Source organism: Phasianus colchicus, chromosome 29 (assembly GCF_987193195.1).
Source record: "Phasianus colchicus chromosome 29, bPhaCol1.hap1.1, whole genome shotgun sequence".
Lineage (NCBI taxonomy): Eukaryota > Metazoa > Chordata > Aves > Galliformes > Phasianidae > Phasianus > Phasianus colchicus.
In genome coordinates, this window is record NC_143464.1 from 3428503 (window position 1) to 3442792 (window position 14290).

General features: G+C 52.6%; 2 protein-coding genes across 2 annotated transcripts in view; one reads left to right on the top strand and one right to left on the bottom strand.

Moving 5' to 3' along the window:
• Nucleotides 1–3980, bottom strand: part of LOC149914656 (tyrosine-protein phosphatase non-receptor type 18-like) — a 28199-nt gene extending 24219 nt beyond the window's left edge. The window contains exon 1 of the mRNA XM_090126662.1: nucleotides 3551–3980. Within this exon, the coding sequence (XP_089982788.1) occupies nucleotides 3551–3620 (70 nt within the window). The 5' untranslated portion in view covers nucleotides 3621–3980. The remainder of the gene's footprint in view (nucleotides 1–3550) is intronic.
• A 4167-nt stretch (nucleotides 3981–8147) lies between these two features.
• Nucleotides 8148–14290, top strand: part of MON1B (MON1 vesicular trafficking associated B) — a 42946-nt gene continuing 36803 nt past the window's right edge. The window contains exons 1-2 of the mRNA XM_090126538.1: nucleotides 8148–8223; nucleotides 13677–13952. Coding sequence (XP_089982664.1) covers nucleotides 8163–8223; nucleotides 13677–13952 — 337 coding nt within the window. The 5' untranslated portion in view covers nucleotides 8148–8162. The remainder of the gene's footprint in view (nucleotides 8224–13676; nucleotides 13953–14290) is intronic.

The following is a 14290-nucleotide window of genomic DNA, read 5'->3' on the forward strand; positions in this document are numbered from 1 at the left end:
TAGAGACCCCATAGACCCCCTAAAGACCCCCTAAAGACCCCATAGAGACCTCACAGTCCCCATAAAGACCCCATAAAGACCCCATAAAGACCCCATAGACCCCCTAAAGACCCCATAGAGACCCCATAGACCCCCTAAAGACCCCCTAAAGACCCCATAGAGACCCCCTAAAGACCCCACAGACCCCATGAAGACCCCATAGAGACCCCATAGACCCCATAGACCCCATAGAGACCTCACAGTCCCCATAAAGACCCCATAAAGACCCCATAGGGACCCCATAGACCCCATACAGACCCCACAGACCCCATAGAGCCCCATAGAGACCCATAGAGACCCCATAGACCCCCTAAAGACCCCCTAAAGACCCCCTAAAGACCCCATAGAGACCCCCTAAAGACCCCACAGACCCCATAAAGACCCCATAGTGACCCCATAGACCCCATAGACCCCCTAAAGACCCCCTAAAGACCCCATAGAGACCCCATAGAGACCCCATAGTGACCCCAAACAGACCCCATAGACCCCATACAGACCCCATAGAGACCCCGTAGTGACCCCATAGACCCCATAAAGACCCCATAGTGACCCCATAGAGACCCCACAGACCCCATAGTGACCCCATAGACCCCATAGGGACTACACAGGCCTCATAGAGCCCCATAGAGCCCCATAGTGACCCCATAGAGACCCCATAGACCCCCTAAAGACCCCCTAAAGACCCCATAGAGACCCCCTAAAGACCCCACAGACCCCATAAAGACCCCATAGTGACCCCATAGACCCCATAGACCCCCTAAAGTCTCCCTAAAGACCCCATAGAGACCCCATAGAGACCCCATAGACCCCCTATAGACCCCATAAAGACCCACTAAAGACCCCATAGAGACCGCACAGACCCCATAAAGACCCCAGAGAGACCTCACAGTCCCCATAAAGACCCCATAAAGACCCCATAGGGACCCCATAGACCCCATACAGACCCCACAGACCCCATAGAGCCCCATAGAGACCCCATAGACCCCCTAAAGACCCCCTAAAGACCCCCTAAAGACCCCATAGAGACCCCATAGGGACCCCCTAAAGACCCCACAGACCCCATAAAGACCCCATAGAGACCCCATAGACCCCATAGACCCCCTAAAGACCCCCTAAAGACCCCATAGAGACCTCACAGTCCCCATAAAGACCCCATAAAGACCCCATAAAGACCCCATAGACCCCATAGAGACCCCATAGACCCCCTAAAGACCCCCTAAAGACCCCATAGAGACCCCCTAAAGACCCCACAGACCCCATGAAGACCCCATAGAGACCCCATAGACCCCATAGACCCCATAGAGACCTCACAGTCCCCATAAAGACCCCATAAAGACCCCATAGGGACCCCATAGACCCCATACAGACCCCACAGACCCCATAGAGCCCCATAGAGACCCCATAGACCCCCTAAAGACCCCCTAAAGACCCCCTAAAGACCCTATAGAGACCCCCTAAAGACCCCATAGTGACCCCATAAAGACCCCATAGTGACCCCATAGACCCCATAGACCCCATAAAGACCCCATACAGACCCCCTAAAGACCCCCTAAAGACCCCCTAAAGACCCCATAGAGACCCCCTAAAGACCCCACAGACCCCATAAAGACCCCATAGAGACCCCATAGAGACCCCCTAAAGACCCCACAGACCCCATAAAGACCCCATAGAGACCCCATAGACCCCATAGACCCCCTAAAGACCCCCTAAAGACCCCATAGAGACCCCCTAAAGACCCCACAGACCCCATAAAGACTCCATAGTGACCCCATAGACCCCATAGACCCCCTAAAGACTCCCTAAAGACCCCATAGAGACCCCATAGAGACCCCATAGTGACCCCAAACAGACCCCATAGACCCCATACAGACCCCATAGAGACCCCGTAGTGACCCCATAGACCCCATAAAGACCCCATAGTGACCCCATAGAGACCCCACAGACCCCATAGTGACCCCATAGACCCCATAGGGACCACACAGGCCTCATAGAGCCCCATAGAGCCCCATAGTGACCCCATAGAGACCCCATAGACCCCCTAAAGACCCCCTAAAGACCCCATAGAGACCCCCTAAAGACCCCACAGACCCCATAAAGACCCCATAGTGACCCCATAGAGACCCCATAGACCCCCTAAAGACCCCCTAAAGACCCCATAGAGACCCCATAGAGACCCCCTAAAGACCCCACAGACCCCATAAAGACCCCATAGAGACCCCATAGACCCCCTAAAGACCCCATAGAGACCTCACAGTCCCCATAAAGACCCCATAAAGACCCCATAGGGACCCCATAGACCCCATACAGACCCCATACAGACCCCATAGACCCCCTAAAGACCCCCTAAAGACCCTATAGAGACCCCCTAAAGACCCCACAGACCCCATAAAGACCCCATAGAGACCCCATAGACCCCATAGACCCCCTAAAGACCCCACAGACCCCATAAAGACCCCATAGAGACCCCATAGGGACCCCCTAAAGACCCCACAGACCCCATAAAGACCCCATAGAGACCCCATACACCCCATAGACCCCCTAAAGACCCCCTAAAGACCCCATAGAGACCCCCTAAAGACCCCACAGACCCCATAAGGACCCCATAGAGACCCCATAGACCCCATAGACCCCCTAAAGACCCCCTAAAGACCCCATAGAGACCCCATAGAGACCCATAGACCCCCTAAAGACCCCATAGAGACCTCACAGTCCCCATAAAGACCCCATAAAGACCCCATAGGGACCCCATAGACCCCATACAGACCCCATAAAGACCCCATAGACCCCCTAAAGACCCCCTAAAGACCCCATAGTGACCCCCTAAAGACCCCACAGACCCCATAAAGACCCCATAGTGACCCCATAAAGACCCCATAGACCCCCTAAAGACCCCCTAAAGACCCCATAGAGACCTCACAGTCCCCATAAAGACCCCATAAAGACCCCATAGGGACCCCATAGACCCCATACAGACCCCATAGACCCCATAGAGACCCCACAGACCCCCTAAAGACCCCCTAAAGACCTCCTAAAGACCCCATAGAGACCCCATAGAGACCCCCTAAAGACCCCACAGACCCCATAAAGACCCCATAGGGACCCCATAGACCCCATACAGACCCCATACAGACCCCATAGACCCCCTAAAGACCTCCTAAAGACCCTATAGAGACCCCCTAAAGACCCCACAGACCCCATAAAGACCCCATAGAGACCCCCTAAAGACCCCACAGACCCCATAAAGACCCCATAGTGACCCCATAGGGACCCCATAGGGGCCCCATAGACCCCATAGACCCCATACAGACCCCATACAGACCCCATAGACCCCCTAAAGACCTCCTAAAGACCCTATAGAGACCCCCTAAAGACCCCACAGACCCCATAAAGACCCCATAGAGACCCCCTAAAGACCCCACAGACCCCATAAAGACCCCATAGTGACCCCATAGGGACCCCATAGGGGCCCCATAGACCCCATAGACCCCATAGAGACCCCATAGAGCCTCACGTTGCTTCCGGTCCCACTCGTGTCCCCAAGTCCCCGTCAGCCTCCATAGGGCCGGAGAGCGGCACCCCATGGTTTGTGGGGTCGCGTGTCACGTGACCACGTGTCACCACGTCTGTCCGGCACCGTGACCGTGTGTCACCGACGGCATCACGTGACCCCACGTCCCCGTTTGTCCCATACATCTCCATGAGTCCCCATATGACCCTAAAGAAAGCCATAGAAGCTTATGCTACCCCATATATCCCATATAACCCCATACAACCCTATATATCCCCATAAAACCCCATATAACCCCATATAATCCTATATATTCCCATATAACCCAATATAATCCCACATAATCCCATATAACCCTATATAATCCCATAAAACCCCATATAACCTGATATAATCCCACATAATCCCATATAATCCCATATAACCCCATGTGACCCCATATATCCCCATATAACCCCATACAACCCCATATAACCCCATATAACCCCCATATAATCCCATATATCCCAATATATCCCCATATAACCCCATATAATCCCATATAACCCCATTTATTCCCATATATCCCTTATAGCCCTTTATAACCCCATATAATCCCATATAAAACCATATATCCCCATAAAACCCCATATAACCCCATATGACCCCATACAACCCCATATAAACCCATATAACCCCATATAACCCCATATGACCCTACAAAACCCCATAGAAGCACATACTACCCCATATATCCCATATAACCCCATACATCCCTATAGATTCCCATATAACCCTGCATATTCCCATATAACCCCAAATAAACCCACATAACCCCATATATCCCCTTATAACCCCATATGACCCCATATAACCCCATATATCCCCATATGACCCTACAAAGCCCCATAGAAGTCCATACTACCCCACATATCCCATATAAACCCGTACAACCCTATAGATTCCATATAACCCCATATAACCCCATATAACCCCATATATCCCCATATGACCCTATATAACCCCATAGAAGCCCAGACTACCCCATATATCCCATATAACCCCATAAAACCCTATATATCCCCATAAAACCCCATATGGCCCCACATAATCCTATATATTCCCATATAACCCAATATAATCCCACATAATCCCATATAACCCTATATAATCCCATAAAACCCCATGTAACCTGATATAATCCCACATAACCCCATATAACCCGATATAATCCCACATAATCCCATATAATCCCATATAACCCCATGTGACCCCATATATCCCCATATAACCCCATACAACCCCATACAACCCCATATAACCCCATATAACCCCATATAACCCCATATAACCCCATATAACCCCATACAACCCCCATATAATCCCATATATCCCAATATAACCCCATATAACCCCATATAACCCCATACAACCCCCATATAATCCCATATATCCCAATATATCCCCATATAACCCCATATAATCCCATATATCCCAATATATCCCCATATAACCCCATACAGCCTCTTATAACCTCATATAACCCCATATAATCCCATATACCCCATTTATTCCCATATATCCCTTATAGCCCCTTATAACCCCATATAATCCCATATAAAACCATATATCCCCATAAAACCCCATATAACCCCATATGACCCCATATAAACCCATATAACCCCATATGACCCTACAAAACCCCATAGAAGCACATACTACCCCATATATCCCATATAAACCCATACAACCCTATAGATTCCCATATAACCCTATATAGTCCCACATAACCCTATCTATTCCCATATAATCCCATATAAGCCCATATAACCCCATATATCCCCTTATAACCCCATAAATCCCCATATGACCCTAAATAAAGCCATAGAAGCCCATGCTACCCCATATATCCCATATAACCCCATAAAACCCTATAAATCCCCATAAAACCCCATATGGCTCCATATAACCCCATATATTTCCATATAACCCTATAGAATCCCACGTAATCCCATATAACACTATATAACCCCCATATAATCCCATATATCCCAATGTATCCCCATATAACCCCATATAATCCCATAAAACCCCATGTGACCCCATATATGCCCATATAACCCAATATAATCCCACATAATCCCATATAACCCTATATAATCCCATATAACCCCATATAATCCCACATAATCCCATATAACCCCATGTGACCCCATATATCCCCATACGAGCCCATAAATCCGCATATAATCCCATATATCCCCATAAAACCCCTTATAACCCCATATAATCCCATATAACCCCATATAACCCCATATAACCCCATAAAACCCCATATAAACCCATAAAACCCCATAAAACCCCATATAATCCCATATAACCCCTTATAATCCCATATAACCCCATGTGACCCCATATGACCCCATATGACCCCATAAAACCCCATAAAACCCCATAAAACCCCATATAACCCCACACAGACCCTTATAACCCCATATAATCCCATATAATCCCCATACGACACCATATAACCCCATAAGCCCCCATAAAACCCCATATACCCTATAAATCCCCATATAATCCCATATAACCCCTTATAACCCCACATAACCGCATATATTCCCATATGACCCCATAAGACCCCATATAATCCCATATAACCCCATAAAACCCCATATATCCCCATAAAACCCCATAAAAACCCCATAGAAGCCCATATACACCCATATAATCCCATATAATCCCATATAATCCCATGTAATCCCATATAATCCCATATAATCCCATATAATCCCATATATCCCCTTATAGCCCCATATAATCCCATATAATCCCATATAATCCCATATATCCCCTTATAGCCCCATATAATCCCATATAATCCCATACGACACCGTATAACCCCATAAATCCCCATCTGACCCCATAAAACCACATATAACCCCATACGTCCCCCGAAAAACCCATATGACCCCATAAGTCCCCATATGACCCCATATATCCCCATATGACCCCATAAGACCCTATATACCCCATAAAACCCCATATAACCCCATACAGACCCTTATAACCCCATATAATCCCATATAACCCCATATAACCCCATATAATCCCATATAACCCCATATGACACCATATGACCCCATATGACCCCATAAAACCCCTTAAAACCCCATAAAACCCCATAAAACCCCATGCAACCCCTTATAACCCCATATAATCCCATATAATCCCATATATCCCCATCTGACACCATAAAACCCCGTATACCCCATAAATCCCCATATAACCCCATATAACCCCATAAGCCCCCATAAAACCCCATATACCCTATAAATCCCCATATAATCCCATATAACCCCTTATAACCCCACATAACCGCATATATTCCCATATAACCCCATAAGACCCCATATGACCCCATATGACCCCATATAATCCCATATGACCCCATATATCCCATATAACCCCATATGACCCCATAAGACCCCATATGACCTCATATGACCCCATATAATCCCATATAACCCCATAAAACCCCATATATCCCCATAAAACCCCATATATCCCCATAAAACCCCATAAAACACCTTATAACCCCATATAACCCCATAAAACCCCATAAAACCCCATATAATCCCATATAATCCCATATAATCCCATACATCCCCATAAAACCACATAAAACCCCATAAAACCCCATAAAACCCCATAAAATCCCATAAAACCCCATAAAACCCCATATACCCCATAAAACCCCATAAAACCCCATATGACCCCATATGACCCCATAAAACCCCATAAGACCCCATAAATCCCCATATAACCCCATAAATCCCCGTATGACCCCATAAAACCCCATATGACCCCATATGCCCCCATAAAACCCCATAAAACCCCATATATCCCCATAAGACCTCATATACCCCATATAACCCCATAAAACCCCATAAAACCCCATATAATCCCATATACCCCATAAAACCCCATATGACCCCATAAAACCCAGTAAAACCCCATATGACCCCATAAAACCCCATAAAACCCCATAAAACCCCATATAACCCCATAAAACCCCATATGACCCCATAAAACCCCGTAAAACCCCATATAATCCCATATACCCCATAAAACCCCATATGACCCCATAAAACCCCGTAAAACCCCATATGACCCCATAAAACCCCATAAAACCCCAGAAAACCCCATAAAACCCCATATGACCCCATAAAACCCCATAAAACCCCATATACCCCATAAAACCCCATAAAACCCCATAAAACCCCATAAGTCCCCATAAGCCCCCATATCTCCCCATACATTCCCATATATCTCCTCCCTGATTGGCCAACGAGCGATGTCCCCGCCCATTAACTCCAAGCCGTGCGCCGATTGGTTAGTTTTAATATAGCGTGATGACGTCATCACGCCCAACCCGGAAGCGGAGCGGCGGTGGCGGGAACGCGGCCCTGAAGAGGCGTGACCCGAGAAGGGGGCGGGGCTAAGCGGGGTGCGTCGCAGCGGATTGGAGGAGAGACAAAAGAGGCGGGGTTGCGGGTAGGAGAGAAGCCGCTGATTGGGTAAAAAACAGGGAGGTGGGCGTGGCTATGCGTGGCCACGCCCACATCAGGCGGTCATGGCGGCGGCGGATCCCGGCTCCACCTCCCCCACACGGGGGGGGTCCTCGCCGCCCCCAGGTGAGGGGGGGGCCCAAATTTTGGGGGGGGGTCCTGAGTTTAATGGGCCGGGGGGGGGAAAAATGGGGGAGGGGGGGATGGGGGGGGGGGAATGGCCTATAAATGGGGATGGGGGGGGGGAAATTTGGGGGGGGGGGCTTAAAAATGAGGGGGGGTCGTTAAAATGGGGGGGGGTTCTAACATGAGGGGGGGGGGGGCAAAAGCGTGGGGGGGGCGCCTAAATTTGGGGGGGGTCCTAAAATGGGGGGGTCCTAAAGTTATGGGGGGGTCCCGAAATCCTGGGGGGGTCCCTAAAATGGGGGGGGGTCCTTAAAATGGGGGGGGTCCTTAAATGGGGGGGGTCCTAAAATTCTGGGGGGGGGCCTTAAAATGGGGGGGGGTCCCAAAAAATGGGGGGGGCATAAAGTGGGGGGGTCCTAAAATTCTGGGGGGGGGCCTTAAAATGGGGGGGGTCCTAAAATTCTGGGGGGGTCCCTAAAATGGGGGGGGGTCCTTAAAATGGGGGGGGTTCCTAACATGAGGGGGGGTCCCAAAATCGGGGGGGGGGGCCTAAATTTGGGGGGGGTCCTTAGAATAGGGGGGGTCCTAAAATTATGGGGGGGTCCCGAAATCCTGGGGGGGGTCCTTAGAAGTGGGGGGGGTCCTAAAATTGGGGGGGGGGGGTCTTATAATGGGGGGGGGTCATTAAAATGGGGGGGGTCCTAAAATTCTGGGGGGGTCCCTAAAATGGGGGGGGGGTCCTTAAAATGGGGGGGGTTCCTAACATGAGGGGGGGTCCCAAAATCGTGGGGGGGGGGGCGCTAAATTTGGGGGGGGTCCTAAAATGGGGGGGGTCCTAAAATTATGGGGGGGTCCCGAAATCCTGGGGGGGTCCCTAAAATGGGGGGGGGTCCTAAAATTGTGGGGGGGTCCTATAATGGGGGGGGTCATTAAAATGGGGGGGGTCCTAAAATTCTGGGGGGGTCCCTAAAATGGGGGGGGGTCCTTAAAATGGGGGGGGTTCCTAACATGAGGGGGGGTCCCAAAATCGGGGGGGGGGGCCTAAATTTGGGGGGGGTCCTAAAATGGGGGGGTCCTAAAATTATGGGGGAGTCCCTAAAATGGGGGGGGGGTTCTTAGAAATGGGGGGGGTCCTAAAATTGGGGGGGGGTTCTATAATGGGGGGGGGGTCATTAAAATGGGGGGGGTCCTAAAATTCTGGGGGGTCCCTAAAATGGGGGGGGGTCCTTAAAATGGGGGCGGTTTCCTAACATGAGGGGGGGTCCCAAAATCGTGGGGGGGGGCCTAAATTTGGGGGGGGTCCTTAAAATAGGTGGGGTCCTAAAATTATGGGGGGGTCCCGAAATTATGGGGGGGTCCCTAAAATGGGGGGGGGTCCTAAAATTATGGGGGGGTCCCGAAAGCCTGGGGGGGTCCCTAAAATGGGGGGGGGTCCTCAGAAATGGGGGGGGTCCTAAAATGGGGGGGGTCCTAAAATTCTGGGGGGGGGCCTTAAAATGGGGGGGGTCCCAAAAAATGGGGGGGGCATAAAGTGGGGGGGTCCTAAAATTCTGGGGGGGTCCCTAAAATGGGGGGGGTCCTTAAAATGGGGGGGGTTCCTAACATGAGGGGGGGTCCCAAAATCAGGGGGGGGGGGCCTAAAATTGGGGGGGGTCCTTAGAATAGGGGGGGTCCTAAAATTATGGGGGGGTCCTGAAAGCCTGGGGGGGTCCCTAAAATGGGGGGGGGGGCCTCAGAAATGGGGGGGGTCCTAAAATGGGGGGGTCCTAAAATTCTGGGAGGGGGCCTTAAAATGGGGGGGGGTCCTAAAAAATGGGGGGGGCATAAAGTGGGGGGGTCCTAAAATTCTGGGGGGGGGGGCCTTAAAATGGGGGGGTCCTAAAGTTATGGGGGGGTCCCGAAATCCTGGGGGGGGTCCTTAGAAGTGGGGGGGGTCCTTAAATTGGGGGGGGGGTCCTATAACAGGGGGGGGGTCATTAAAATGGGGGGGTCCTAAAATTCTGGGGGGTCCCTAAAATGGGGGGGGGTCCTTAAAATGGGGGGGGTTCCTAACATGAGGGGGGGTCCCAAAATCGTGGGGGGGTCCCTAAAATGGGGGGGGGTCCTAAAATTGGGGCGGGGGTCCTATAATGGGGGGGGGTCTTTAAAATGGGGGGTCCTAAAGTGGGGGGGTCCTAAAATTCTGGGGGGGGTCATTAAAATGGGGGGGGTCCTAAAATTATGGGGGGGTCCCTAAAAATGGGGGGGTCCCGAAATCCTGGGGGGGTCCCTAAAATGGGGGGGGGTCCTCAGAAATGGGGGGGGTCCTAAAATAGGGGTGGGGGTCCCTAAAAATGGGGGGGGTCCTTAAAACGGGGGGGGTCCTAAAATTCTGGGGGGGTCCCTAAAATGTGGGGGGGGTCCTTAAAATGGGGGGGGTTCCTAACATGAGGGGGGGTCCCAAAATCAGGGGGGGGGGCCTAAATTTGGAGGGGGTCCTTAAAATAGGGGGGGTCCTAAAATTATGGGGGGGGTCCCGAAAGCCTGGGGGGGTCCCTAAAATGGGGGGGGTCCTAAAATTGGGGGGGGGGTCTTATAATGGGGGGGGGTCATTAAAATGGGGGGGGTCCTAAAATTCTGGGGGGGTCCCTAAAATGGGGGGGGGTCCTTAAAATGGGGGGGGTTCCTAACATGAGGGGGGGTCCCAAAATCGGGGGGGGGGGCCTAAATTTGGGGGGGGTCCTTAGAATAGGGGGGGTCCTAAAATTATGGGGGGGTCCCGAAATCCTGGGGGGGGTCCTTAGAAGTGGGGGGGGTCCTAAAATTGGGGGGGGGGGGTCTTATAATGGGGGGGGGTCATTAAAATGGGGGGGGTCCTAAAATTCTGGGGGGGTCCCTAAAATGGGGGGGGGGTCCTTAAAATGGGGGGGGTTCCTAACATGAGGGGGGGTCCCAAAATCGGGGGGGGGGGGGCGCTAAATTTGGGGGGGGTCCTAAAATGGGGGGGGTCCTAAAATTATGGGGGGGTCCCAAAATCCTGGGGGGGTCCCTAAAATGGGGGGGGGTCCTCAGAAATGGGGGGGGTCCTAAAATAGGGGTGGGGGTCCCTAAAAATGGGGGGGGTCCTTAAAACGGGGGGGGTCCTAAAATTCTGGGGGGGTCCTAAAATGGGGGGGGGTCCTTAAAATGGGGGGGGTTCTTAACATGAGGGGGGGGTCCCAAAATCGTGGGGGGGGGCCTAAATTGGGGGGGCTCCTAAAAATTCTGGGGGGGGTGGTGAAAATTGGGGGGGGTCCCGAAATCCTGGGGGGTGCTGAAATCCTGGGGGGGGTCCCTAAAAATGGGGGGGGGCCTAAAATGATGGGGGGGGCCTTAAATGGGGGGGTCCTCCCAGTTTGATCCCAGTCCTCCCAGTTTGGCTCCCCCAGTCCTCCCAGTTTGATCCCAGTCCTCCCAGTTTGGATCTCCCAGTCCCTCCAGTTTGCTTCCAGTCCTCCCAGTTTGATCCCAGTCCTCCCAGTTTGGGTCTCCTAGTCCTCCCAGTTTGATCCCCATCCTCCCAGTTTGATCCCAGTCCTCCCAGTTTGCTCCCAGTCCCCCCAGTTTGGTTCTGCCAGTCGTCCCAGTTTAATCGCAGTCCTCCCAGTTTGATCCCAGTCCTCCCAGTTTGCTCCCCCAGTTTGGTCCCAGTCCTCCCAGTTTGGATCTCCCAGTCCCTCCAGTTTGCTTCCAGTCCTCCCAGTTTGATCCCAGTCCTCCCAGTTTGCTCCCCCAGTTTGATCCCAGTCCTCCCAGTTTGGCTCTCCCAGTCCTCCCAGTTTCATCCTAGTCCTCCCAGTTTGGCTCTCCCAGTCCCTCCAGTTTGCTTCCAGTCCTCCCAGTTTGATCCCAGTCCTCCCAGTTTGCTCCCAGTCCCTCCAGTTTGCTCCCAGTCCTCCCAGTTTGCTCCCAGTCCTCCCAGTTTGGCTCCCCCAGTCCTCCCAGTTTGGTTCTGCCAGTCGTCCCAGTTTAATCGCAGTCCTCCCAGTTTGCTCCCAGTCCCCCCAGTTTGCTCCCAGTCCCCCCAGTTTGATTCTCCCAGTCCTCCCAGTTTGCTCCTAGTCCTCCCAGTTTGGGTCTCCTAGTCCTCCCAGTTTGCTCCCAGTCCCCCAGTTTGATCCCAGTCCTCCCAGTTTGGCTCCCCCAGTCCTCCCAGTTTGCTCCCAGTCCCCCCAGTTTGGTTCTGCCAGTCTTCCCAGTTTAATCGCAGTCCTCCCAGTTTGATCCCAGTCCTCCCAGTTTGCTCCCCCAGTTTGCTCCCAGTCCTCCCAGTTTGCTCCTAGTCCTCCCAGTTTGGGTCTCCTAGTCCTCCCAGTTTGCTCCCAGTCCCCCAGTTTGATCCCAGTCCTCCCAGTTTGGCTCCCCCAGTCCTCCCAGTTTGATCCCAGTCCTCCCAGTTTGCTCCCAGTCCCCCCAGTTTGGTTCTGCCAGTCTTCCCAGTTTAATCGCAGTCCTCCCAGTTTGATCCCAGTCCTCCCAGTTTGGCTCCCCCAGTTTGCTCCCAGTCTTCCCAGTTTGGGTCTCCCAGTCCCTCCAGTTTGCTTCCAGTCCTCCCAGTTTGATCCCAGTCCTCCCAGTTTGCTCCCAGTCCTCCCATTTTGGCTCCCCCAGTTTGCTCCCAGTCCCCCCAGTTTGGTTCTGCCAGTCGTCCCAGTTTCATCCCAGTCCTCCCAGTTTGGCTCCCCCAGTCCCTCCAGTTTGCTTCCAGTCCTCCCAGTTTGATCTCAGTCCTCCCAGTTTGGTTCCCCCAGTTTGCTCCCAGTCCTCCCAGTTTGCTCCCATCCTCCCAGTTTGATCCCAGTCCTCCCAGTTTGCTCCCCCAGTTTGCTCCCAGTCCTCCCAGTTTGATCCCAGTAATTCCAGTGTGGCTCCCCCAGTTTGCTCCCAGTCCTCCCAGTTGGGCTCTCCCAGTCTTCCCACTTTGCTTCCAGTCCTCCCAGTTTGCTGCCAGTCCTCCCAGTTTGATCCCAGTCCTCCCAGTCTGGCTCTCCCCATCCTCCCAGTTTGATCCCAGTCTTCCCAGTTTGATCCCAGTCCCCCAGTTTGCTCCCAGTCCTCCCAGTTTGATCTCAATCCTCCCGGTTTGGTTCTGCCAGTTCTCCCAGTTTGATCCCAGTCCCCCCAGTTTGGCTCTCCCAGTCCCTCCAGTTTGCTTCCAGTCCTCCCAGTTTGCTCCCAGTCCTCCCAGTTTGCTCCCCCAGTTTGCTCCCAGTCCCCCCAGCTTGCTTCCAGTCCTCCCAGTTTGATCCCAGTCCTCCCAGTTTGCTCCCAGTCCTCCCAGTTTGGCTCTCCCAGTCCCCCCAGTTTGTTCCCAGTCCTCCCAGTTTGCTCCCCCAGTTTGCTCCCAGTCCCCCCAATTAGGCTCTCCCAGTCCCCCCAGTTTGCTCCCAGTCCCCCCAGTTTAACCCCTCTTCTCTCCCCCCTCCCCCCCCCAGACGACCCCTCCCCTCCCCCCTCCCCCATCCCCTCCCCTCTCACCCCTCCTCCCCCCCCACTCCCTCTCACTTCCGGTCGCCGCGTCGCATCCGATGACGTCACGACGTTGGGTTGGCGTTTCCGGCGGCGCCATGTTTTCGTCTTAAGCGAGGCGGGAAAACCCATTTATTCCCGCCACGGAAGCGAGGAGGCGCTGGCGGCAACCATGGGAGTCATCATGGCGCTCGTCTCCTTCATCCAGAGCCACGGCAACGCGCTGCGAGCCATCCGCTGCGGTACGGCGGGGGGGAGAGCCCGCAAATCGGCTGGTTTTGTGGAGAACCACCCCAAAAGTGACACTTTTCTGTGGGAAGAGCCCCCAAAATCGGCGGTTTTTGGTGTTTCAGCCCCCAAAATTGGCACTTTTCTGTGGGAAGAGCCCCCAAAATCGGCGGTTTTTGGTGTTTCAGCCCCCAAAATTGGCACTTTTCTGTGGGAAGAGCCCCCAAAATCGGCGGTTTTTGGTGTTTCAGCCCCCAAAATTGGCACTTTTCTGTGGGAAGAGCCCCCAAAATCGGCGGTTTTTGGTGTTTCAGCCCCCAAAATTGGCACTTTTCTGTGGGAAGAGCCCCAA